Source organism: Neolamprologus brichardi, chromosome 3 (assembly GCF_056152115.1).
Source record: "Neolamprologus brichardi isolate AB-2024 chromosome 3, ASM5615211v1, whole genome shotgun sequence".
Taxonomy (NCBI): Eukaryota; Metazoa; Chordata; class Actinopteri; order Cichliformes; family Cichlidae; genus Neolamprologus; species Neolamprologus brichardi.
Window position 1 is genome coordinate 59,884,856 of NC_142106.1, and position 27,152 is coordinate 59,912,007.

The 27,152-nt window shown below is 41.5% G+C and overlaps 1 protein-coding gene across 22 annotated transcripts in view; it reads right to left on the minus strand.

The window, feature by feature from the left end:
* The window catches only part of LOC118453432 (protein NLRC3-like), an 815,502-nt gene that overhangs the window by 393,123 nt on the left and 395,227 nt on the right, over positions 1–27,152 (minus strand). For 4 of the 22 annotated variants that reach the window (XM_087837966.1, XM_087837976.1, XM_087837958.1 and 1 more), the window contains one exon: positions 2,507–2,680. The exons of 10 other annotated variants lie outside the window; for them this stretch is intronic. In XM_087837966.1, coding sequence (XP_087694092.1) covers positions 2,507–2,680 — 174 coding nt within the window. Of the gene's footprint in view, positions 1–2,506; positions 2,681–5,083; positions 5,264–10,700; positions 10,875–21,652; positions 23,460–23,575; positions 23,746–24,477; positions 24,592–24,958; positions 25,079–25,162; positions 25,820–27,152 lie in introns of those variants that run through there. 8 more of the 22 variants (XM_087837947.1, XM_087837942.1, XM_087837989.1 and 5 more) reach the window with 7 other exon arrangements.

Genomic DNA, 27,152 nt, shown 5'->3' on the forward strand with positions numbered 1-27,152 from the left:
GAGCGTTTTTGTTGCTCCCTGATAACAGAACAATAGTTCTGCTGGTTCCTGTTCTGAAAACACACATTTATAAATGTTCACTTGCTGTTGATCAAAGGTATGTTGGTGGCTCTGGACGCTGAGGGGAACTTTTAAAAAACTAGATCAAATGTTAATGTCCTGGAAGAGGCAAAGAACTTTGAGTTGATATTTGATTAGATTCATGTTTCAGTTCAGACTGACAGAAATATTTGAACTGCTGCTGTGTTAAAGGGAACACTGCTGTTAGAAAGCACCTGATTTGTTTCTGCACACTGAATGTTGCACTTCTCATACTGCAGTACTATTACAATAAGTACACAATACACTACTTTTGAATTCATGATTGAATATTGCTGTAAGTAAGCCATTAATGGTGAGTCAAAGTGTTCATGGTTTCCCAGCACAACAAATGATTGCACAAGTGTGACTGATCCACTTTCTAATGTGTGTGTAGCCCACACTGTGTGTCACTGTGTCACAGGTGAGTCTGTGTGTCCAGGTTCTATGAGGAGAACAGGATATAGTGACTGAGTCCTGCAGCTTAAAGTCTGACTCCATCCTCCATTTAAATAACTCACACCAACAACTGAATAGCTTTGCCTTTGTGTAGCTGACACTTCATTTTAATGTCCTTCTATTCTGGTTCATCTGGTTTCAGTTTCTATAAGCACACAGGTTTCATCAGGGACTCTATGACCTCAGTAATCTTTGCTGGGCCTTAATGCTCTGAACAAAGCTGCACATCACAAGACTAAATAGAAATCAGTCTTTCATTTCTCACTGCTGTTTGACTTCAGCTCTCAATGTCCCACCATAACCCATGGAAAGAATTACTGTCCATCCAGGCTCCTGAACATGAAGCTGATGAAGGTGGAGTATTGTGAGGGCTGATGGAGATGATGATGAGGAATCCAGGAGCAGTGGGTGGATGGCAGCATCAGCATGAAGGATCAGTGTGAGAACACATCATCATCCACAAATAAAACCAGTCTGAGTGTCTGACACTCTTGTTAGAAAGACGCAGTCCCAGCAGTTAGCTTGTCTGCTAGTTAGCTGACAGCTTACTCACTTGTACATTGAATACGAAACTGTGTAAACCAGGGGTGTCAAACATATGGCCCGTGGGCCAAATCCAGCCCTTGAGATAATTTCATATGTCAAATATTGATGAATTTTCAGGCTTGCTGATAATCAATGTGAGCACGGCTGAGATTTTATTCTGATGAGCAAATCATGTGGCCAAACACTTTAAGAGACAGACTGGGATCATACCATTATGTGAAAGAAGACATGTCCCATAGACAGCAAGGGTAGTGGTAGAGACCAGGTACACAGAGAAATGGGAGCTGTATTGAAATGCAAGCGTGTCAGGAAAGAGTGAAAAGGCAAAATGAGCAGCATCTGGCTGCATTTCAGTGATATTGGAGACCACAAAGCTGAGTGCAAAATTTATATAGGAGATATACAGGAGACGCTGAGCGTAGAACTGATAAAATTAGGAGCTGGCTAAAGTGAGACCCAGTTTTATTTCCACCCATTTTCCATTGTAGAGGACAAATGGTTTCAAACTCGTCCAGGTCTTAAACCTCACGTGTCTTCTTCCTAATAGCAGTAAATGGATAAAAATGAGGCTTTTATGAAAACACTGAATAAAACTTGCTGCCTTTAAAAAGACTAAATGTACAGTTCAGTATTGAATACTACATAAAATAAACTATATATACAGTGTGTCTGAATAGCAGAGATGCAGAAATATGTGCATATAGCACAGAGCCACGGCTGAGTGTCTGAATGAGTCTCACAGACCTGAATGTGCTGTTGAAGCCATTTATAATTATAACGTAATTCTTTACTCGTTTGATCTGCTCCTTTCCACAAGTGACCAGATGTAGAAGGTTTTGGACTTTTAACTATATTTTCTTAAGTTTTACAACTTTTCTTACTGTTAAAAACCTCGTTATGGCCATTCATGCTATACAAAGTAATTAGACATGTGTGGTATCTACAGAAATGTCAGAATCTCAGCTAAAAGTTCACAAAACCATCTCAACAACCACCAAACAGCTGAAACAGCAGGTGAACAGATTACACAAAAAAGATGTAAACACAAATCCCCATGATCATCTGGTTTTTTTAAACATGAAGTGCAGTTTTGGACGTTCATTTACTGCTGGTTCAGTGAATTTTGGTTGGACAGTGATGAAACCTGCAGTCTCAGAATCTGTGGGAAGTCTGCTTTCAGCACGCAACAGCATTGTTGTGTTGTGTTGTGTGGATTCACCTCTGCAAACTCATCACTGTTTTACCATCATGTTTCTACTTAGACAATAACAAAGGAAGGAGTTCCCAGGAACTACTTCCTGTCTTGTTAACATAAGAGTATGTTGCCCTTCAAAACACCTCCACTTCTCCTCTTATTAGAGGACTGCCTTATTATTAATCTGCTAATTCTGTCAGTTGATGAAAGAAAAATGCTTGATCTCACCTGAGAGTTTCTAGTGTACAGTGTGGACTCTTCAGTCCTTCAGACAGAAGCTTCACGCCTGAATCTTTCAGGTTAATGTTACTCAGGTCCAGCTGTCTCAGATTAGAGGTCTGAGAGCTGAGACCTGAGGCCAGAGCTTCACAGCTTCTCTCCGACAGGTCACAGTGACTCAGTCTGAAAAATAACAGATAAACAATTACAAAAATAAAACACTTATGTTGAAGTGTAATGAGATACTATTATATTTAGCAATATTTAATCTTGTTTTTGTAAGGAAACTGAGCACTTGTGCAGAGCAACGTGTGGAGAGAATCAGAGGAGAAGAAGTGAAGAGAGAACAGCAGTAAAACAACACTGAATTGTTCAGTGTGCTTTTGATGTCAACAAAATGTGTCAAATTTCTTTATTTTATATTTGTTTTAGTAAAATTGATGATTATCACTTAGATAACAACCACAGGCCAGGTCTAAATTGCACTTTGGTAACAGCTACACCCAGAAATATTTCAGAAATGTGGACAATTTGTGCTCCATTGTATTCAGTATTGAACAAACTGAGTACCGATGACCACTTAATATTTTTGATATTTTATTTGAGTTGTTCCCACCTGATCTGTGTTAACTAGAATAAACATTTAAAAACTAAAGCTATGATCACATACGTACTTACAGAGCTTTGTTGGAGGGTTGGACCATTGGCAGCAGCCTCAGAAGAGCCTTTTTAAAGGCTCATGTTCTCACTTAGATCATTTATTTCTACTTACATTTTTTCTGGGAAAAATGGGGATTACTTTGAAAACAGGAACTATTTTCCCCAAAAATCAGCCCTGGATTAGTAAATCACTCAAACATCTTCTCAGGCAGAAGAAGCTGTCTTGTTATGAGGGAGAGAAGAAAAAGATTGAGGCACAGAAACTTGTTGAAAGAGAGATAAAGCAGCTAAAATCAGGTCTAAAAGTAAAGCAGAGGATGAGCTGAATAAAGGACACTCAAGGCTGGCTTGGAAAGGAATGAAGTCCATGGTGGGGATGCAGAACAAGGAGCAAAGATTAATGTGATGCTGAATCAGCATAAGACTTTGACTCATTTGATTCCAGCTTTGATATCATTGATTTCAATGAAGAGCTTTGTGATTGTAGCAAAGGGCTGGTAGCTCTGAGAGAGACACTGATGAGGTGTCTGTGAAGGTTCGCAGTCATCTAAAGAGCTTAGAAAAAAAGGCATCAGGACTTCTTTAAGTTTCTTGAAGACGTTTCACCTTTCATCCAAGAAGCTTCTTTATTTCTAGGGTCAAATGGTGGAGAGTCCCAGATTAGCCTTTGTACAAACAGACTTCAGCCATATGAGAGTGAGTGTGAGTGAATGAGAGCACACACAGGACACTATGATCTCTGAATGTGTGTGACACAGTAAAAAAGAGGATTGTACTGGATATACTGTGACTGACAAACAGAGTTTAAAGAGAAAGGTGTTTGGATTAAAATGGATTATGCTAAAGTGAACGTGCTAATGAAATATGAACTGACTGAAATGTGAAATGAAGATTATTCAGATGTAAAAGAGAGAGAGGGGGTGATAATAAGGTGGGGCTGGAGATCAGTGAAGGGCATGTAAACACCTGATTGGTTGAGTAGATATCAGATCGACAGTTTCACAGTTTTCCCTGTGGATTATAACTTTAAGAAAATGTGACATTCATCAAGGAATCCTGCTCTCTGGATTATTTCCATGAACACTGAGCTGGAACACATCTACAGTGCTGGAAGTGCCCATCTCACCACCAACCTCTCTGTGCACATTCACTTTTTAACCCTTTGTGAGACAATAAAGGTGTAAATGGGGGTGGCTGTAGCTCAGGTGGTAGAGCAGGTCATCTACTGATCGGAAGGTTGGTGGTTCGATCCCTGGCTTCCCCAGTCTGCATGCCAAATATCCTTGGGCAAGATACTAACCCCAAATTGCTCTCCGATGCATCCATCGGAGTATGAATGTGTGTGTCAATGTTACTTAGATAGCACTTAGAAAAATGTGCTTGTGCGAATGGGTGTGAATGGGTGAATGTACAAGTTGTGTACAGCGCTTTGAGTGCTCAGAAAGAGTAGAAAAGCGCTATATAAGAACCAGTCCATTTACCATTTAAATCTGAGTATTTATCTATGTTAGTGCAAACACCTCTAATAGGTTGCTTTGGCCTTTCCAAGTCATAACTTCCCTTGGAGTCTGCGGTCCAGGCTCCTAAAATCATCCTAGTTTAACAAGCACTACAATCTAGAGGAGAGCTGCACTAACAGGTGTGACTGATAAGATCTGACCTGCAAGGATACTCATGTTTATGTATATCAGGACAGGCAGGGAAGACCTGGACATCAACTCTGTCAGGCTGCCTGAGTCCACTCACCCACATCAGCTCAGAACTCTGCATTATCTACTGAGTCAGACTCAGAGGATCAGGGATCAGAAGTTCTACAAAGAGTAGAACCAGACTTCCTGTATACAGGTCTGCGGGCCTACTGATCCACAGTGTCAGCACAACTTTCACATCATATTCATCTCAGCACAACTAAAACGTGTGACTGACCTCAGAGTTTCAAATCGACATCGTGGATTCTCCAGAAGAACAGACAGCTGCTTCACTCCTGAATCCTGCAGGTTGTTGTAGGGTCCACTCAGGTGCAGCAATCTGGGATACGAGGGGTTGGATTTCAGTGCTGCTGCCAGATAATCACAGCTGATCTTTGACCCACCACAGTCCTGCAATCTGAATAAAAAATGAAATATGTAAGTTTATTAGACAAAGTGTGAGCTTGAAATCATTCAGTGTTTCATCATCTGTTCAGAGCTGAAGAAGGTTCAGAATGTAGAAGTTTAGAAAATGGAAACTCCAAACAGCTGAAACCAACAGGAAGCAGCTTCAAACAAACACAACAAGAGAAAAAACTCTGAATGTTTCACATTAAATTCGTACATTTATCATAAAAACAGGAAAAGTCGTGTTTTTCCTTCAAGGAACAACATGGCTTCACTTTTAAAGGTGAAGTGTGAAAGAAATGGACATATTTGAAGTCCAACACCTTTTTCTAGTCACATTATTAAAGCAGAAAAACTACAAGCTCATTTTCATTCCAACAAGTCATCTTCTGACCCTTTATTATTATTGTTATTATTCAGTATTTATGGAGGATGTTTTTAAATTAGGCTCTAATATGTGACAGACATTTCATCCCATGTCAGTTTGGCCTCATCCTGGGCCGGGTTATCCAGCACACACTCTGACCACAGGCCCAGGGGCCACGCAAAGCTGGCCTCCATCCAAGAGACAGGAAACAAACCAACACAATAATAAAAAGCACCATGTGATCTTCTTACATCTTCAAGACAAACATAGTAAAAACAAGAGCATATTTGTTTCCTGATAAAATGATGTGACAGGTAGAACAGAGTAAAGTGGTGGTGTTACAGCCTTTCTCCCCTCTGCTGCCGAGGCTGTTAGTCTCTCCCAAACTCAGCTACAGGACTTCCACATCAATGAAAGCAGCAGAAGTGGCTTTACAAATGAAAGAGGAAGAGGAGAAGAAGAGGAGAGGGAGGCCACCCTGACCATCACTCCAGCTGAAAACATCACACTTCCATTAAAGTTGGTGAGAAAATGTTGAGCAGGATGAGCTGCTGGCTAATCTGGAGGCTGTAGCAACAGCTCACAGTCACAGTGGATTTCCACTCATGAAAAAGCTCTGGCTGCTTCATTTCTCATTTCATATCAGAGACTTTAATGCTTCACTGAAGCTGTACTGTGATGCTTCCATATTCAGCCCAATGTGCTCTGTATTGTTTTATGCAGGTCATCTAAACAGGAATGAGCAGCTCATTTCAATATAAAAGGTTGGAACTGTAAAGAAAACCCAAATGGTGAGGTGGTGGTGAGTTATTATTAGTGGTGCAACGGATCAAAAATCTCACGGTTCGGATCGGATCACGGTTTTAAGTCACGGATCGGATCACTTTTCGGATCAGCAAAAATAGAAAAAAAAGACAGAAATTTGACTCGCCATTTACTTATTTAAGTATTTTTTGCCTATTAAAAACATTCAACTGAAGACTCATTTCATGCACTTTAATATAAAAACAAAATTACGGTGCAATATGGACCATGTTGGGCATCCTCTGCTCACGGCCATAAACAACGAGAGGAGTCTGTTCAGTGACAGGTTGCGTCTTCCAAAGTCAAGGACCAGCAGACTTAAAAAGTCCCACACGCCATCAAACTGTTAACTCCTTGCTGGAGGGGAGAGGGAGGGGAAACAGGGACAGAGGAGGGGGGGAACAAATAGCTGTAGTGCCTTTTCACTGTGCAATAGTTTTTGTTAATATCCAACGGTGTAATAGACTCACAATACTTAAAATGTGCCGTTCCCTTGTATTCTTATTCCTATTTATTCTATTTATCCCTTTTGTATACTCTGTATTTATATTTGTGTATATTTGGTATATTTCTGCTCACATTCTGCAACTTCTGTCGGTGCTGTGCTACTGGAAACTGAATTTCAGTTTGAACCAACCCAAGGGATCAATAAAGTTTCATCTAATCTAATGTAATCTATAGGGCAGTACAGGGCTTTGTATGTACCACTCTGCTGTGATATAACGAGCGGTCACGGTCACGTGGCTTTCCGTTGCCCTGGAGGTCCACCTATTTGTAGTTAGAGCAACAGAAGATGCGTGGGACAGTTCAGCCATAACTTTAAACTTCTCCTGCTCATACATGCTTGGAACAATCTTGTCACTGAAGTGGACACGCAACGAGATATCATAGCGTGGCTCAAGCACGTTCATCACAGTTTAAACCTTGTTTTGCACAAAAGAATACGGCCTCCCGTCTGCAGCTAAACACCGCAGTAGCTTCTGTAATAGCTTTAGCTTTAGCCCGGTCGGATCGGGCAGCAAAGGGCTGCTTAAATGCTGCAAACTCCTCTGCTCCGCCACTTGGACCGCTAGCGCTGACCATAACTACCGCTTGACAGACTGACCACGCCACCATACACATACATTTTTTTTTCTTTTTCGAATCTTCGGATCACATGCGTACCAAACCGTGGAGTGGGATCGGTTCAGATTTCGGAATAACCGTCATCCGTTGCACCACTAGTTATTATTGTTGTTGATGATCCCCTACATCAAATATGCTCTCCAGCTAGAATAGTGTTTGTGTTCCTAACAGGATTTCATGGATGTGTTATTGTTCATGTCACATCTGTATGATACAAACAATCCTTCATTATCACTGTTCCAGCATGTAAACCTGAGATCTGTGTGGAGCAGCTGACCTGTACGATGTGCTCAACACAAACATTATTTACCATCAGTTACTGTGTGACTGAACCATGTGGGTGTAGGAAGCATGGCTTTTAGTTTTAATAGCACATGGCAACATTCAGACGTGAATCTATACAGTAACAATTTGATTTGTTACAGACTGAGCAGAGAGAAGTGACTCACTGTGAACGCAGTGATGAGATAAGAAGCTCAGCTCATTTCTGCTCTGTTTCATGACAATCCTGTTATTGAAATATCCTGGACTTTAGTAAACACATAAATATCTCCAAGTACACTTACTTCAGAAACTCTATTAAACTCATTACAAGTTTACTTCAGCTTTAAATTACTCACAACATCAGCACACATGAGCAAACACAGTAACTCACACAGCTACTGTTCAAGTTTAGTCATCTTTAATACAAATATACCTCATTATTATGACTCTCGCAGCTACCTGCTCATTGAACTGAACAATAATTCTGTTTTACCATTAAAACAAAATATGTGACTGTAAAAAATCTTGGTTGTTTATACAATGATATCATTTAATGGTATGTTTGGATCCTGACCTGAGAGTTTCCAGTGTACAATGTGGACTCTGCAGTGCAGCAGAGAGAAGCTTCACTGCAGTACAATTATTGGTTAACTAAATAGCTTCATTAAAACACAACTGTCTTTCTATATGAGCACTTACTCCCTTTAAGCTCCACCTGCTCCAACTTCTGCCGTGAGCACTCAGACTTTGCTCTTTGAGAGCAAAACTGATAACCTCTCGGAGAAGCTCGTGGCTCTCCAACGGGAGATTGAGAGACGAGTGACGGACTGTTAGATCAGCTGTGAAATTGACATGCAGTTGTTCGCACCAAAGAAAACCACCATCATTTCATGCGGCTAACATACCGGCACCAGCTGTGGTCTCAAGGCTGGAGCTGAACATAACAAATCTCACCCTGATGACAGACGGTGTTTAGACTGTTCCTTCCCATCCTAACCAAGGCCACCTGGGTCGGCTGGAAGACTCTTTACTTCACCTGTAAGGGCGAAGGACACTATCTCAGCTGACCGGCCAGCTACCTAGCCTGACCTGTCTCCCCAATGTGATGTTTGTGTATTGTATGTACGGTTGGCAAGGTCAGTATCCTAATTGCCCCTTGAAGATGAATACAGTGTTCTGAATCTGAATCTGAAAAGATTACAGAAGACAACTCTGTTCAGTAAATATTACGCTCATGCTGTCAAGAAATACCAAAGGTAGGTAAAACTCTGGTTGTTGCAGCCATCCAGTATGACATGCTATGTACTGTTCTGCTGCAGTTTGTGACACCTGGTGGATGAGTTGTGAAGGATGATGAAACAAACACTTCACTCGATGTTTTTCTTCTAAACTGGATGTAATTTTGAGAGTTTCCCACACTCTGTCCCAACTACTAATTGGGGAGAACACAGCAAATACATAAACTTCACCCACTTGGATCCTTATCATTCAAGATTGTGAAAAGATTCTCTACTCAGAGAATACTGGTGATTTTAGATGAGAGAGATGATTTGGAAGATGATGAAGGGGAAGAGTTTTCAGAACTTGAGGCCTTTTGTCTTCACTGTATAGGACAGAGAAGACAGGAAGAGAGGGAGAAGTGAGGAGAATAACACAAAGGAAATGGTTTTGGGGAGACTCAAACCAGGCCCTGGAGTCACGACTCTAACTTTCAGTACATGCTGATACATACGTGCCTTGAAATTGATATGGTATCACTGTGGGGTTGGACACTATTGGATACTATTGATCTAACATCCTGTGGAAAAATGAAATTTCAATTTAAGAGCATTTTGAAATTGTTAAATGAGTCATTTTGGAAGGCAGAATCAGACTTGATATTGATATAGTATCACGTTGGGGTTGTATACTGTTGATCTAAATAGTTCCAACAGTAAGTCAGATATGTCAATAAGACAAAACTGCAAACAAGAACGTATTTTTTTTTCTCACTCTTACTATCTGAAGCCGTTCATTGAACTACCAAATAAACAGCTCTTTCTGGCCAGACATGTGGCAGCACTTCTGCTATAATTTTGTTTGTATTTAACAAAATAAAAATGCAGGCATAAGCGTACACATTAGTTTTTGACTGCAAGTTAAAAACTGTTTTCTTTCCAAATAAAGAATAATTTTCTTTCCTGCTCTGAGCTGCCTTCTTTCCGTAGTCCAGCAGAGACTTTCTCTTCTCCAGCTTCTGTTTGAAATCCTCTCACAGAGCCTGAATCCTTCTTTGTTGTCATGTTTGGGCCTGTTTTCGGCTGCTCTGTGTTCCTCTGCTTTAACACACACCTCACCACAGCAGCTGTGTGGGTCATCTCTGTAGCAGCCAGATCAGCTTCTGATACCATGAACATCATCACAGCTCCTAACGTCACCTTTATTAGCTTTGACATTCATGTCTTTCTTTTCTCTCTCTCTGTTTCCACACAAGCTCAAAGTCTCTGCAGCCTGTTTTTATCTGCTATCATCAGATCTTCATCATCCTCATTCACATCCCTCACAGACTCTACAGCCTCATCAGCACTGACTTCATCTTCACTGACTGATGGAGCAGAACATGAACCTGTGGAGGCTGAAACACTGTCGTGTCAAACATCTCCCCGTCACCACTCCACTTCTGTCAGCCTTTAAATGAACCCTGCTCAACTCTGTCACTTCTGTTTGGAGCCAAAAGGAAAAACTGTTGTTCAGTCGTTTGGAAAGACAACATTTCTGAAAGCACTCAAACTTCTTCACATTTGTCTTCAGACACATCCTGAACATTTAGGAACTAAAGAAAGTTTCAAACATCAATCAAAGACATGAAATATAGAAAAACTACAACAGCCGCAGTCAGTGAACTCACCTCAGAGTCTCCAGTCGACAGTTTGGACTCTCCAGTCCAGCACACAGAAGCTTCACACCTGAATCCTGCAGCCAATTCCCACTCATGTCCAGCTCTTTCAGATGGGAGGGGTTGGACTTCAGAGCTGAGGCCACAACTTCACAGTGAGTCTCTGAGAGTCCACACTGAGTCAGTCTGTGATGATAGAAAATATAAAATGTGTTATTATAAAAGCAGAAAATCTGCATTATAAACACAGACTGAATGTATATGAAGACAAAACAGAGTGAGGTCATAATCTGATGAATCTGCTCTTCACATCTGTGCTTCAGCTCCTCTTACTGTGTTTGACATGACACAACGATTGAGTCTCTCTCAGACCTGCAGACTTTTAATGAGAATCTTTGTTTGGCTTTAATCTGCAGATGAAGGAGGAAGATGGTGTCACATTTAGGCTTCCATAATGTCCACAGTCTGTCACTGAGATCCAGAGTCAGAGTGAAGACACACATTTGGACTGTTTCCTGTTTTGACTCCAGAACATTTTGAATGAGTTCAGCTCAGTGAAGAGTTCCAGCTGGAAAGATGATCTCTGTTTGCTACCTGCTGTCAGGTACGACTGTTCACGTCCACACGCAGGAAAAACCTGCTGACTGTTACCAAACGGAGCAGAAAGCTCATCACTGGACAATAATGATGAATGAACTCAGAGCTGCTGATATCAGATCTGATTTCAGGAACTAAACACAGAAATGATTGGCTCATTTTAGCTTTCTGAGCCATTATCTGCTGGTGTGTCGCTAGTTGGCAGAAAATGATTTGTGTTCCTGTTCAGGGCTTCAGTGTTTATGAGTCCAGATCCAGGTGACAGCAAGTCAAAATGATGTCACCTGTCTGTGTCCAGCAGCAGCCTGTATTCACTTTGAATATTGTTATAACCTGACATGGATCAGTTTGTCTCTGATTGGTTTGTAAATGTCACTGTTTCCATTGGACCTGAGTGACGGTACAAAGACAGAGAGGGAGAGAAAGGAGAGAGAGGACGGAGACAGCAAAGAGAGAGCAAACACACACAGGTGAGAGTGGACAGGTGACCAAGGTCAGCAACCAATCAGAAATGGTAAATGGCCTGTATTTGTATAGCACTTTTACTAGTCCCCCCTAGGGACCCCAAAGCACTTTACACACCCAGTCATCCACCCATTCACACACACATTCACACACTGGTGGAGGCAGCTACAGTTGTAGCCACAGCTGCCCTGGGACAGATTAACAGAGGCGAGGCTGCCATATCGCGCCATCGGCCCCTCTGGCCAACACCAGTAGGCGGTAGGTGAAGTGTCTTACCCAAGGACACAACAACCGAGACTGTCTGAGCCGGGGCTCAAAAGCTTCTGTTTGACCCACAGTCAGAGACCCACATGACTGCACATAACCATCAGTGTGTTACTCTGATATCAAATATGGATCCTGCTCTTATAATAATGATCATCAGATGATATTATTGTGTAATTTTGTAGCTGAATACGTAGGGGTGGGCGATAGAAACGATATACGATAGAAACTGTATAAATTTGGCCAACCATAGAGATTTTGACTATACCGCTCTACCGCGATAGCGCATGTTGATGATGTCATCAAGCTGTGCCTGTTTTGATCGAAAGCATCGCAGTGGCTACAACCATTATCATCTGCAAATTATGCCGGGCGACAGTCATAGCAAAGAGATGAAGCACCTTTGAAATATCAGGAAAGCCAAAAAACTGCGCTTCCTCCACTTCCGTAACAATGGTCGTGTCCAAATTCATGGGCTGCATCCTCCTGAGGCCGCATTTGTAGACCGATTACGTCACAGCGACGCGCCGAAGGCTGTCCTAATTCGTAGGGCCTTTCTCAATATGCATACTTGTGCGTACTTGCGTTCTCGTGTACTCATGATACGTCATCAGTCGGAGACCAAGTACTGTTCCAATTCAAAGTACGCATCAAGCCGAGAACGTGAAAAAGCGGATGTGTTCTCGCTCTGCCCGTTTTATCGAGCATGCATCGGTGGTGACTTGTGTGGACTTGGTACAGCTAAATATCCCAGAATGCATTTCGTCCAAAACTCAAACGCGGCAATGGCGGATGAGCGGGGCTAAAAACTTTTAAATATTACTCTTTCTGGGTCACAAAATAAACTTTTGTGACCCAGAAAGAGTCACAAAAGTGAGAATGTAGAATGGTCCCTCATTCAGAGAAAATATTATGCGTTTTGTATTGAGTTGAGAAGAGAAGCAGTTTGTCCCGGACTTTCGCTATAATGAAAAAAAGACACAAAGCTGGATTTATTCTGTCTTTAGCTGCACAGCTGCCTCTTCTTCTCTCATTCTCTCCCCTCTCTCTTCTGTTGCTACTTCAATCATGAAACTGATCAATGATCAGCTGATCGGCTTTTCTCTCTTGTTTGTTTATCGCCCACTTTGCGCCAGAAACAGGAAACCAGCGGATGTCGCGCTAAACAACAGCAGCACATTTAAGCTTGATCAGCTGTTGTTAGAATTTATTTAATATTAATTTCTAGTATCAGCTGATGTTTGCTGGAGCCACAGCTGTAAAGCTGCTGGTCATGATGGTTTGGATATGTGGTGAGAGGGAAACATGAAGATGAAACCAGGAGATGTCCTTACTGAATCATCAGAGCTGAACAGCTGATGGAGAAACAGGTTTACCTTTTAGGTGACATGAATGAGTTGAAGTTATGAACTGTTTCTGAGAGACAAATAACACCAGGATCCTTTTTTAAGCAGCTGACAGCTGATAGCTGTGCAGGGAAAGGGGGGCACAAAGAGATACTTTCTTATTCTCATTTAAAATGTCTCGCTTTTATTAAATAATTATCTAAATCTTACAACCAAAGTTTTTATCTGACGTAAAATGTATAGAAATCATACATATACCAACAAGACTGTACATCACTGTCACAACAGCGTTTGTGTTCATTCAAAGGCTTTATGGCTTTAATACCTGATGGTCCGATCTCTAGTCAAAATGCCCGATTTTTTGTCCCAGTCCAGCCCTGCAGGTTAATACTGGCAGTGTCACCATGTCAGCTGACTGTATTTCATCATCAGCCAGTGTTGTTCTTTATACATCAATATTACCAAAGTTTACCATAAGGCAGCATATAAAGTATTTACTTGCTTTAAAATTTTATTCAAATGTTAGTCTTTTCATTTGTTTCCCCATTTTTTTTTCTGTTTCAAAAGCAAACACCAGTTTGTGAGAAGATTATCTTCTTTTTTTAATAGGCAGATAAAGTTTTACATTGGCTAAAAATGTTCATATTTTAATATTCAAAAATGTTTTTGCCCAAAACATATGTGCACTATATGTCAGTAAAAATACTATGCAAATATTGATGTCCTTGAATGCTGAATAAACACTGACAAAGCACTGATTGTATCTCTTGTACTTTATCAACGCAGTATCTAAAAACTTTGCACCGTAGTGGTTAAAATCTCATTCTAATAAGAGTTAAAAGTGCATTCGGTTATTAGGTTTATAGGGTTATTGAATTATGGTTAATGGTTGGTAGAATTTTTTTTAAACATTATCTGCCAATTACATCTGCCACCCTTCTCCAAATCTGTGCCCCTACCTGGCCCCCCCAACAAAAAATTTTCTAGACATGCCACTGGCGCTCCGACGTTTTCGGAGACGTCTGTGACCCGCCAGCTCCATAGCAGACAATTAGGTCGAGGATTATTACAGCCGGCGAGAACAGCGGACTCCCGGCACATCGTGTTTGTTCGTGAGTAAATCGGTTTGGCTGAGATTAAAGTTATTAGATTAGATAAAATAAAACTTTATTAATCCATCGGGTGGGTTCCTCCTTGGTTTTTACACAGCTGACTAAACATCAAATAGAAAACTGATTAAACAGAAGTGTGAGACGGTCAAGAATTTACGCCAGTGTCCTGTTATATTTTTTGGTTATGGTTTAATTATTTATATAGCACATTTAATTACAACAGGAGCGCTGACCAAAGTGCTGTACAAGAATACGACATACCTAATAAAATAACAAATAACTCTCATGCTGTATTAAAAGCCAGTAAATAAAAATGCGTTTTAAGATAAGAGTTAAAAAGATTGGCAGTGGGAGCCTGTCTGATGTATAGGGGTAAATTATTCCACAGCTTAGGCGCTACGACTGCAAATACTCGATCGCCTCAACGAACCAGCCTCGACCTTGGTACAGCTAAAAGCAAAAGATCACTTGATCTAAGAGATCTAAGGGGGTATAAGTCTGCAAAAGGTCAGACAAATACCCGGGAGCCTGTCCATTCAGGGCTTTGTAAATCAACAATAAAATTTTAAAGTTAATTCTGAAGCAGACAGGGAGCCAATGGAGAGAGGCGAGCACGGGGAAATGTGTTCACATCCTTTAGTGTCAGAAGACGAGCTGCAGCCTTGCCAGGCAGGTCTGGCTAACTCCAGCATATGAGGAGTTACAATAGTCCCGCTGGGATATAATGAAAGCATGAATCGCCCCTTTGAAGTTTTTAAAAGATAAAACTGATCTCACCTTAGATAAAAGCCCGAGTTTGAAGAAGGACCGCTGTACGACTGAGCTAATCTGTTTTTCAAAGGTGAACTTGCTGTCAAATATAACCCCAGATTTTTGGCATGCGATTTGACAAAAGGCTCAAGACTGTGCAGGTTAAAATTAGAGGTGCTGGGATAGCCGCTTGGTCCAAAAATTATCACTTCGGTTTTGTTCTCATTGAAGTTAAGGAAGTTAGAGGCCATCCAGGATTTAACTTCACCGAGACACTGAAGTAAGGTTCTAGTGAGGCAGAACTGTTTCCCTTCAGTTGAAGATAGATCTGAGTGTCATCGGCATATGAATGAAAACAAATGTTATATTTTCTAAAAATTAGACCTAGAGGAAGCATATAAATGGAGAACAATATTGGCCCAGTATAGATCCCTGGGGAACACCACAAGTAAGGGGAGCTGAGGAAGAGATAAAATCGCCAAAGCTCACAGAGAAAGTCCTGTCAGACAGGTATGACCTGAACCACTCTAATGGGGTGCCCTTTACGCCACAATGCTCCAACCGTGAGATTAAAATGCTGTGGTCAACAGTATTGAAGGCAGCGGTCAGATCTAAAAGCAGAAGCACAGCTACAGTGGGGCAAAAAAGTATTTAGTCAGCCACCGATTGTGCAAGTTCCCCCACTTAAAATGATGACAGAGGTCAGTAATTTGCACCAGAGGTACACTTCAACTGTGAGAGACAGAATGTGAAAAAAAAATCCATGAATTCACATGGTAGGATTTGTAAAGAATTTATTCGTAAATCAGATTTATCTCTAAAGAACATTGTGTCTGTTTACAAAAGATTGCAGCTGAACAAACACAATCTTTTCCAAAGTTTTCGACCGCAAGGGGAGCTTTGAAATAGGCCTGAAGTTAATCTTGACTCCTCTGTCCTCATTAAGTTTTTTAAATACAGGCTGTACAACAGCATGTTTAAAACAGGCTGTACAACACCTGAGCTAAGGCTGCTATTAAAAATAGCTAAAATGTCAGAACTGACAACCTTAAAATTCTTTTTTAGAAGATGTGTTGGAATAATGTCATTTGGACACGATGATGTCTTTGTGCCATAACATACTTCCTCCATCTGATCAAGACACACAGGCTCAAACTGATCAAAATCAGCAGAGCAGGTGAATATTTTAGAAACGTCATGTGAAGGCAGGGCGATCATAGATCGAAGCTGTTTTATTTTATTGATAAAAAACTGCAAGAACCTTTCACAGGTGTCTGAGGAACTGTTAATACAAGAAGCTGGAGAAATATTCAGGGCAGAATCAATAATTGAAAAAAGAATCCGAGGATTATTGGAGCTATTCTCAATAACATTAGAAAGAAACCTAGACTTTTCTGCTTTAACAATGTCCTGATACCTGTACAGACTGTCTCTCAACATGAGAAACCTGCAGCCCATCTTTTTTCCACTTACGTTCAGCCTTCCTGCACTTTCGTCTGGCTGAACGAGTGGCCTTATTTATCCATGGGTCTGGTTGTGGTTTTGAGCTTATAGTTTTAAAAGGAGCGACCTCATCAAGGACAGTTTTGCATTTATCATAAAAATTAACTTTCATTTCCTCGGTACCAAAGCCAAGGGGAGATCTTAAAGCTTTTTTAAAAGCAATAGAAAATTGTTCTGTTGTAGATTGGTTAAAGGCACGACAACGACGTGTAGAAATAAGAGGTGTAAAATGGCAGAGAGATAAAAGTATATCAAACACAACAGGACAGTGATCAGAAAAAACAGCATCACATATTTCCATGTTTAGGACCGGTAACCCTAGAGACAGCACAAGATCCAATGTATGACCCTGTTTCTGGGTTGGCCCAGACACAAGTTGAGCAAGACTGAAGGAGTCTATCAAACTTAAAAAGTCTCTGGTCAGCGAATTGGAGGGACAACACACATGAATATTAAAATCTCCAACGATTAAGATTCGATCGTAGTTTGGCACAGTTCCAGCTAAGAAGTTTGAAAAGTCTTGGATAAAATCCTTGTGATATTTTGGAGGCCTGCATACAGCTGCAACGAGTGTCGGGCGGGGATGCCCCAATTCAAACGTCAGAAGTTCAAAACTAGAATACGAGTCAGTTAAGAGTTGTTTGCAAGAGAGCTTCTTCCTGAAAACAGCCGCCACTCCACCACCACGCCAAGTCCTCCTCGGCACATTAAGATACTCACAGTCAGGCGGTAAAAGTTCAGTAAAACAGCTGGACTCACCGACTCTCTGCCAAGTTTCCATTAAAAGCATTAGATCCAGTTCCCGATCAGTAAAGAAGTCCTTAAGAATACAAGTTTTGTTTGCTAGCGATCGAGCATTAACAAGACTTAATCTTAATGGTACAGGTGGCTCAACGGCCGAAGCGGATGCCCAACCTATCGGCCGTAGGTTCTGAGGGTTTACTCCACCTGAGCGAAGACGGGGGGGGACGCTGGCGAGGGGTTATTGTCGTAAGCCCAACAACAGGTGTCAGGCAAGTGTAAGCCATGTCCAGAGAGTGCCAGTAGTTGACGCGGTCAAATCCAGTAGGGATAGGGCAGGGGTCTGCAACCTTTAACACCCAAAGAGCCACTTGGACCCGGTTTCCACGCAAAAGAAAACACTGGGAGCCGCAAATACTTTTTGAAATCTAAAATGAAGATAACACTGTATATATTGTTGTTTTTACCTTTATGCTTTGTGTGAACAACTAAAGTAAGTAAGTAAAGTTTATTTATTGAGCGCTTTTCACAGACAGGCAGTCACAAAGCGCTGTACACAAATATTAAAATAAACAATACAATCAATAGACATTATACACAATGTAAAAGATCAAATGTAAATAATGTAAAATACGTAGATCAACAAAAGGCTTGTTTGAACAGAAAAGTTTTTAATTGCTTTTTAAAAGAATCCATAGAGCAAATAAGCTGTGTTGCTTATGAACTCCATGAAGTGCTACAGAGAAAATTACAATTTATTTATGTAATTAACACATTTTGAACTCTTAAATAAAAAAAAGGAAAGACACCCAGCTGAACTAAAATGATCCAGCAAACAAAAACTGTTGTGAGCCACCACCCTTATATCGCCTTTCTGCTTTTGGAGCCTTGACCTGACTTTTAAAAAGTAATTGGAAAAAAGCACTATGCTGCTAAAAAAGGAAAAATAGATATTTGCAAAATTCTGCCTAAATATGTATTTTACCTGGTTAATGTGTGTGGCGGGGCGTGGTCTGCAGCGCCGCTGGGAGGCGGACGCACCTGAGCAGCACCCGCAATCACACCTCGCCACCTTAAAGTCTGCGCTCTCTCTTCTGTTGTGTTGGTGTGTGTCGGGCTGTGAGCTGAAAAGCTACAGCCGGCTGTATGCGTACAGCAACCGTGTGTGAAAAGTGGTCAATAAAGAGATGCTGAAAAGCGTGTTCATGCAAACATCGTCGGGTCTGTCGTGATATGTTTACAATAAGACTTCTGGTCCCGAACCTGTGCGCATAGCGTCTGCAAATCGGGGCTTTCATCTTTACGCAGGACTGTAAGCTGTCATCTGTGAGGCGTGAGCGTTGTTTGTTTTTAACATAGTTCACGGTGGAGCTGCTGACATAATGTGGATCCAAAGATCCATAACTGGCCTACCTGGGGTCGAAAGTCTCGATAAATGCACGGCGTTTCGGCGGGTACACCGGCTTCCGCGAGTGTGACGCTTATTTTTTAGCGGTGAAAAAATAATATAATATAATTTTATTTTTATATTTCAAAATCACAATAATCTTCCAATTTAGAACTACAAGCTAAAAAAGAACTAAACACAAATAAAATACACTTCAGCTAAATACTTCTCATTTATTTTCCCAAACCACCGGGAGCCGCAGTATAAGGACAAAAGAGCCGCATGCATCCCCTGGGATAGGGTGAGGTATTTTTCGAAATCGTGTCCAGGTAGCCTTGATTCTCACCAATAAGCCACTGCGTTTCTCACGGCATCTACAGCGCCCTCTCAGTTGAAGTTGCCGGAACACAACGGAGACAAGCTGGAACTCCTGACAGGAGCGGTGGGGAGAAGGTTCCCTGATATCCACGATTGCAATAAAGAGTTTTTAACTGAGAGGATCTTAAAGCTAGCAGCATTTGGTGATCATAAACAAGTAGAGAGTTAGCATGTTTTAAAACAAAGTAAAAGTAAAACACTAGTACAAGATAGCAAGGAGCAGACGGCTGAGTTTATTAAACTCCACCGAGACAGCGGTGACGCTAATCTGAAGGCTGGACCGTCCAATTTCCCCAGCCGTTTACTTCCGGCCTACCCGACCTTCTGAGGACCCGGCCCACGTAGACCGCGAAGGCCGGGTCCTCAGGAGGATGCAGCCCATGAATTTGGACACGACTATTGATTCATTAATGTTGAATTCTCTCGCTGCTGCTCAGTTTGGCCCGTGTATAGCATCCTGCTATGCGATTGCATTTGTCCCTGACCACCAGAATCCCTCACGTTAACTTTTATCGAGTGGAAAAAAAGTTGGCGTTCATCCTCCAGCTTTACTGTGCTAATGTTATGCTAACATAGCTGTGTCGCTAGCAATCACGTAGCACAACATTATATACCAGGTAGTCCAACTTCAGTAACCCTACAAACACCACTGCTGTTTAGTTTTCTGTCTTCATTTATGTTGGAAGTGGTAGCAGAGCTGTACGTTTGAATTAGTTTCAAAAATCTCTCAGTCAGAACATGGTATGAAATGTTTGGGTGTAAACTAGCGAGCTAACTTCCTGTTAACTTGTAACTCCGTTAAATTTAATAAATTCTGTTTTCATGGATGCCTGGATGTTAAACTTAATTGTTACACCTGATAAAGCAGCATCGCTGATGATTTAATTAAAGATGAAAGAATTTAGACCGTTTTTAACTCTCAGTGTTGGTTTGACTTTGGGACCTGAAGCGGACGGAGTTTAGGACCCAGATTAGTGCGTGAAGCTACTCACTACGCCAGCTGTAATGCTCTGACGATCCATCAAGCAGTGCAGCTTACCAAAGTTGTACTAAAACATTTTTAACAGATTTCTGCCCAAATCGGTTCGAGGTCAGTAAGCACAACCAGAATTCATACATAAGGCACACTCTGGATATTTGAGAAAATTAAAGGATTTTAAGCCTTATAGTGTGGAAAATACGTTATACAGAAGAAAAGAATATATTGTGATATATATCGTTACTGCACATGCTTCAAATTATACGATGATATGAATTTTAAGCCATATCGCCCAGCCCTATGAATACGATGTTTGTGTGATTATCAGTGAAAGAAGCAGTGAGGAGGATGGAGAGAGAGAGAGAGGACAGAGGGTGAAGTTAGAAACACTAAAAGGATTTTTCATGGATTTCATGGATGATTTGAGTGATTTCCAGCAGGACACTTAAACATGTCAGTGGACGTCCTAAAGAACATATTCACTGATATGAAATGTGTCATTGAACAGGATTAATATCAGTGGAAACATGGTGGAAACAGCTGTGACTGCATGGATGTGACACACTTCAAATCTGTTCTCCACTCTTGGATTTGGGATCCATGGAGCTGCTGCTGAGTCTGTACAATAAAGGATGGTGTGGAAGGTTGCAGCGTACGGACACAAACACTTTGTGGTTACAACATGAACCTCACACCGTCTATAAAACACTGATGACATCATGTCGTTTGCCAGGAAGTTAGCTCGGGGATGTAAACAGCAGCCAGAAACACAGCAGTGAATTCCATCAGCAGAAAATAGGGACGACATTTCAGCAGCAACAACTAAACACTGAACAATCAGCTCTGTGATTAATGAGGACATGAAGACATTAGGAGCAGCAGCAGGAATGAGAGTGAATCCATGAGCTGCTGTGACATCAGCTCACATATCTGACACATGTTCAGTCCAGATGTGAGCAGTGTCTTCTCACTCAGTTTGTCCCACTGTTGGCAGTAAGAGAGCACAGCTGGTTCACCTCTGAGCCTCACTCTGACCCACAGCTCTGTCACTCATCAGTACATCACACTTTAATCACACTAAACCAGAGTCTTCCTCACCACCTTCATCCTCACTCACCATGTTTATGCTACTAAACTGTGTCTGTAGTCAGAGGAGAAGCTCAGACGGTGACTGCTCTGGATATTTGTCTCTGTTTGTAACATTAGAGTTCACTTTACTACAAAGAAGCTCTTCATAGATTCTTATTTCTGTCTCTGTCTAACAGGAGCGTCTGAATGACCAACAACAGCAGCAGGTTTAAAATACTGCCCCCTGATGACACCACACAGGTACTACATGTAGATGTGAGTCTACAGCACACAGCGTAAGTGCACACACACATTTTATCTGAGACTACTAACCTACACTAATCAATGATGTTAATGAGCACATCTGGACTCACCGAGCCTTTCTGCAGTTCCTCACAGCTGGAATCAGTCTCAGTCGTCCCTGCACTGATGTTTTGTACTCCTGCAGGTGAAACTCATCCAGAACCTCCTCTGACATCTGCAGCATGAAGGCCAGAGCTGAGCACTGGATCTCAGAGAGTTCCTTCTCTGATCTGTTCTCTGACTTCAGGAACTCTTGGATCTCCTGAAATAATGAGAGGTGGTTCATCTCCATCAGACAGTGGAAGATGTTGATGCTTCTGTCAGGAGAGATTTCATATCTGTTCATCTCCTTCAGGTTGTTGATGACTCTCTGGATGGTTCCTGGACTGATCTCTGTCTGACCCAGCAGACCTACTAAGAGTCTCTGGTTGGACTCCAGACAGAGGCCATGAAGGAAGCGAACAAACAGGTCCAGGTGGCCATTTTTACTCTGGAGGGATTTATACATGACTCTCTTTAGGAAACCATCCAGAGAGGAGTCACTGTACTTTTGTCCCAGGAAGTTCTTCAGCACCTCTGTCTTCCTGTTGGTGAAACAGTGGAACCTGTAGACTGCAGCCAGAAACTCCTGAATGCTCAGATGAACAAAGCAGTAGACTGGTTTCTGGAAGATCACACACTCTCTTTTGAAGATCTCTGTACAAACTCCTGAGTACACCGAGGCCTCTGTCACACCCAGACCACACTGCTCCAGGTCTTCTTGGTAGAACATGATGTTTCCTTTCTCCACATGTTCAAACGCCAGCCTCCCCAGCTTCAGAAGAACTTCCCTGTCAGCCTCCGTCAGCTCCTGTGGTCTCGTCTCATGTCCCTCGTGGTACTTGTTCTTCTTCCTCTTTGTCTGAACCAGCAGGAAGTGTGAGTACATGTCAGTCAGGGTCTTGGGCAGCTCTCCTCTCTGCTCTGTAGTCAACATGTGCTCCAGAACTGTAGCAGTGATCCAGCAGAAGACTGGGATACTACACATGATGTGGAGGCTCCTGGATGTCTTCATGTGGGAGATGATTCTGCTGGACAGCTCTTCATCACTGAATCTCCTCCTGAAGTACTCCTCCTTCTGGGCGTCAGTGAAGCCTCGTACTTCTGTTAGCCTGTCAACACATGTAGGAGGGATCTGATTGGCTGCTGCAGGTCGGGAAGTTATCCAGACGAGAGCCGAGGGAAGCAGATTCCCCTGGATGAGGTTTGTCAGCAGCTGGCTGACTGATGACTTCTGTGTGACATCAGACAGCAGCTTCCTGTTGGTGAAATCCAATGAAAGTCTGCTTTCATCCAGGCCGTCAAAGATGAACAAAAGCTGAGAGACAGCCAGCTTCTCTGCTGTGACCTTCTGTAATGTTGGATGGAAAACATGGAGCAGCTCCAGAAGACTGTACTGCTCATCTCTGATCAGGTTCAGCTCCCTGAATGAAAGCAGAACCACCACACTGACATGTTGGTTCTCCAAGCCCTCTGCCCAGTCCAGAGTGAACTTCTGCACTGAGAAGGTTTTTCCAACACCAGCCACGCCGTTGGTCAGAACCACTCTGATGGGTCTCTGTTGGTCAGGTAAGGCTTTAAAGATGTCCTGGCACCTGATTGGAGCGTCATGGAGGGCGTCCATCTTGGAAGCTGTCTCCAGCTGACTCACCTCATGTTGGGTATGAACCTCTTCACTCTGTCCCTCTGTGATGTAGAGCTCAGTGTAGATCCTGTTGAGGAGGGTTCTACTTCCTGTTTCATCACTTCCTGTTTCATCATTTCCTTCAGTCACAAGTTCACATCTCCTCCTCAGACTGATCTTATGTTCATCTAAAACCTCCTGCAGACCAACATCTGCTGAAAGAAAGAAAAACAATGAGACTAAAGAGAAAGAAAACTCTTCAATGTCTGAACAACACAAGAAGTCCAGTTTTCAGAAATGAGTCCATCAGCAGACAGATGTTCAGTCTTACTTTGTACACAGCTGCTCTGACTGGCTGTCTGCAGTCCAGCTCTGCTTCTGGATCTTTCTCCACACTGGGGACAGGAGGAGTCTCCTGATGAAGCAGACTGGTCCCAGTATGAGGACATGCACTGTCTGCAGAACCAGTGTCCACAGCTGGTAGAGGCTGGATCCTTCGTGCTGCACAATAATGTTTAATATTTAGTATTTACAGTTATATTCACATATATCATCATGATGTTGTTTATTGTATTGCTCTCTTTTTCTTCTGCTTGTTTCCTTTTTTCTTTCTCAACAGGTGATCCAGCTGATTGATAGATGTGTTTTTTTGTCTGCTTATTTTGTTGGTTATATCTATAAGATAAAAGTATGAGAAACATTGCTGACAGTATGTGCTGTGACGTCTTTGTGCAACTATAAACATATCGGTAAACTCCTTATCGGTTTTTTGGTAAATCAGAAGCATTTTATTACACTGGAGTTGTTAAAAGTACATGGGCACGTAGGCTTGGTTTTTTCCTAGCAGGTTGTTTTGGACATAAGACAGAATCCGTTTGCTGTCAGAAACACTGACATATTTGCATCATTGTGTCTGAGACCAGACCGAATGAAAGCTGTTAGGATTCGGCTTCCTAAGCAGTTGGGATGGACTCTGTGGGCTCAGGGAAAAAAGGAAAGATTTCACAAACAGATTAAAAGTGTCAATAAAACCAGTGTTAAGAGCTCTGTACTCTGGAGCCAGGTGCTGAGGCTAAACAGTCTGCTAAAACACTTGAGCCGTCATTCAGAAAGAGCTCTGAGTCCCTCTGTGACTACCACTCAGGACCACTAATGTGGAGGCGTGGAGCAGGAGGACGAGGACAGGTGGAAGAAACCACTGACATCAAAGAGTTCATGTTACTAACAGCTCACCTCTCTGCAGCAGACACCTGCTGGACTTTAAAATTAATGGGACGATCATTAGACCAGTCACTCTTTAAGGACACAGGGCTGGGTTCAGGTTCAGGTCCAGCAGGATCATTGATCCTGTCAGAAAAAGAAAAATGTGTTTTTCATTTGCAGCCACAGAAGCTGAAAGAAACTTAAAATACTCATCATCCCAAAGAGAAACGTGTTTGCAGGCTGAGCATGAAGGAAAATCTGAACTAGTGTTGGCAGTGTAAGAACAGAGCGCCACCCAGAGGTGTAAACAGTCATTTACACAGTGCAGGACTATTGAAGGTCCTACTGTGAGCAGCAGGAGTTTAAATGTTGGACATGATTTATAGAATAAAGGAATTCCTCACTCGGTTACTTCCTTTGAGATGAAGTTTAGAGACCAGGAAACATCAAACAGTTCATTTAAATCAGACACCAACCTGAGATCAACGAGTTCATGTTACTAACAGCTCACCTCTCTGCAGCAGACACAGGCTGGGATGTAAAATTAATGAGCCGATCTTCAGACCCGTCACTCTGTAAGGACACAGAGCTGGGTTCAGGTTCATGTTTGCGTGTAGTTCCTCGTTTCTTCCTGTGAATAATGATGGAGCAGTGATGTGAGTGCTGAGCTGTGACATGGAGAAGAGTCATGGACAGTTAGAGATGGTCATCTCACCTCTGAGCTTTGGTCTGGCTCTCATGTTCCCCACACAGAGTGCTTTTAGAGGGAGGGACTCCCTCCTCTCTGTCCTCACACTGATCCATGCTGCTCAATTCACATCAGCTCACACACACTTTCTACCTTCACCTGCAGAGGAAACACAAATCATTCATGTGCACATCAACTGAAATCCTCTATAACAAGGCGAACTGAACCTTGTGCTACATTAATATAATAATAAAATAATGTTAGCACATGGGAATAGAAACTTTGTTACAGTCTAAATTTTAATTCTAATCAATACTCAGCTTGACCATTGTTGTGTACGTCACAAGCAGAGAAACATAAAGGTAAGAAAAGCTGTATTTTGTTGCCTAAATTGTAGAGGGTGACCTTGCCTCTGCACCTAAACAGAAAAATGAGAACAGTCAGACATAAAGTGGAATTCAGCAGGTGGAAGAACCCTAAGATGTAACCTGACTCTGACCATGAACACTACAGTCACTGTACTGCACTCCAGCACAGTAAATCCACAGCACCGCAACCTGACCTGTAGAGTGTTTGAATAACACAAAGGTCATTTACCTCAGTTTGTTCTGTGGGACATTTCACAATAAAACAAAATCATCAAATACAAATATCTGATTCAACAATGATCAGATAGAAATTACATGTAAAGTCTATTAAAGTCTATAAAACTTGTCCTTCACTCTCTTCTAATATGCCTACATGCTTATATAGGGTTAAACCTGTGGTTGCATCGTGCATTTAGTTGCAACTCATAACTTCAGCATCTGTATTAGAAATAACAGACGGCTTTTTTTGTTGTTTGGGCTTTTTTTGTTGTTTGGGCTTTTTTTGTTGTTTGGGGGGCTTTTTTGGGGGGGGGGGGGGGGGGGGGGGCTTTGTTGGGAATAATATATCTGTAATCACTTTGATTTTTCTTTTGAAGTTTAAAATAGATCAGTGCTAAAATCATGACAATATGAAACAAATTTAATGTTTATTAATGGATACAAGACTTAAATTAACATATCACTAGAACCCCGTGTAATAACCTCCACGTTTTACAAAAACCTGCCTATTTATGCAGTTTTTTAACAAACGTTTTATCAACATTAACCTTTATATTGAACTTAAACCTGTCTTCAGTTGGATTTGGGATTATTTTCAAGTTCCAGCATTTTTAAATGATCAGCATCCAAAATCGCATCATCATATTCACTTCTGTTTACGCAGGCATTTTAACATCCACAGAATTTGTAGATCAAGTTTGTTTGTTAAACTCCTGCATGCTTTTGTTTTGTTCCTGGTACTTTTAAAGGTCTTTCTTATTGGCAGTGCTGCACATGTGGATTTCATTCATCGCACTTGTTCTGACTTCTGAGTGTAGAGTCTATAAAAACTAATTTAAAGCTTTTTTCCCTCCAGCTTCTCTGTTATTGTCATCAGTCGGCCACGCTCACACAAATCCACCTAATATTAAGTTAATTAAATAATAAAAGGACTATGAATTATTGACATTTTAGTCCCTGTTGTTTTTAAACCTGTATTACTGCGCTATAAATGAATCATTATACTGTTTTGTTATAAGCTCAGTGATTCCAGCAGCTTCTCTGGGTTATTTCCATCAATTTAGACTCAATTTAGACAGTCAGCTATTACATTTGTTTAGATATTCCACTTTCTGTACTCCAGATTCATCAATTTCTGTGTTTATCAAAATCTTTAACCAAACTAAAGATATCTGTGAAATGGACGGTATATTCAGTTCATGTAAATATATCTGCATTTACTCCAGGTGACATCACTCCAGTTGTTTTGATGGTGGCTCCTAATATTTAACCTACTCTTTCACAGAAGAGCTGCCTAATCGCTGAGTAACTTTGTTTCTTTTTTGATTCAGGTTTACTTGAGTGCACATGTATTTTGGGTTTAGTCAGTGAAGTAACTTTATGTAATTCAAAGTTCAATTAATTTTTATTTTATTCCAGTTCATCTGTTA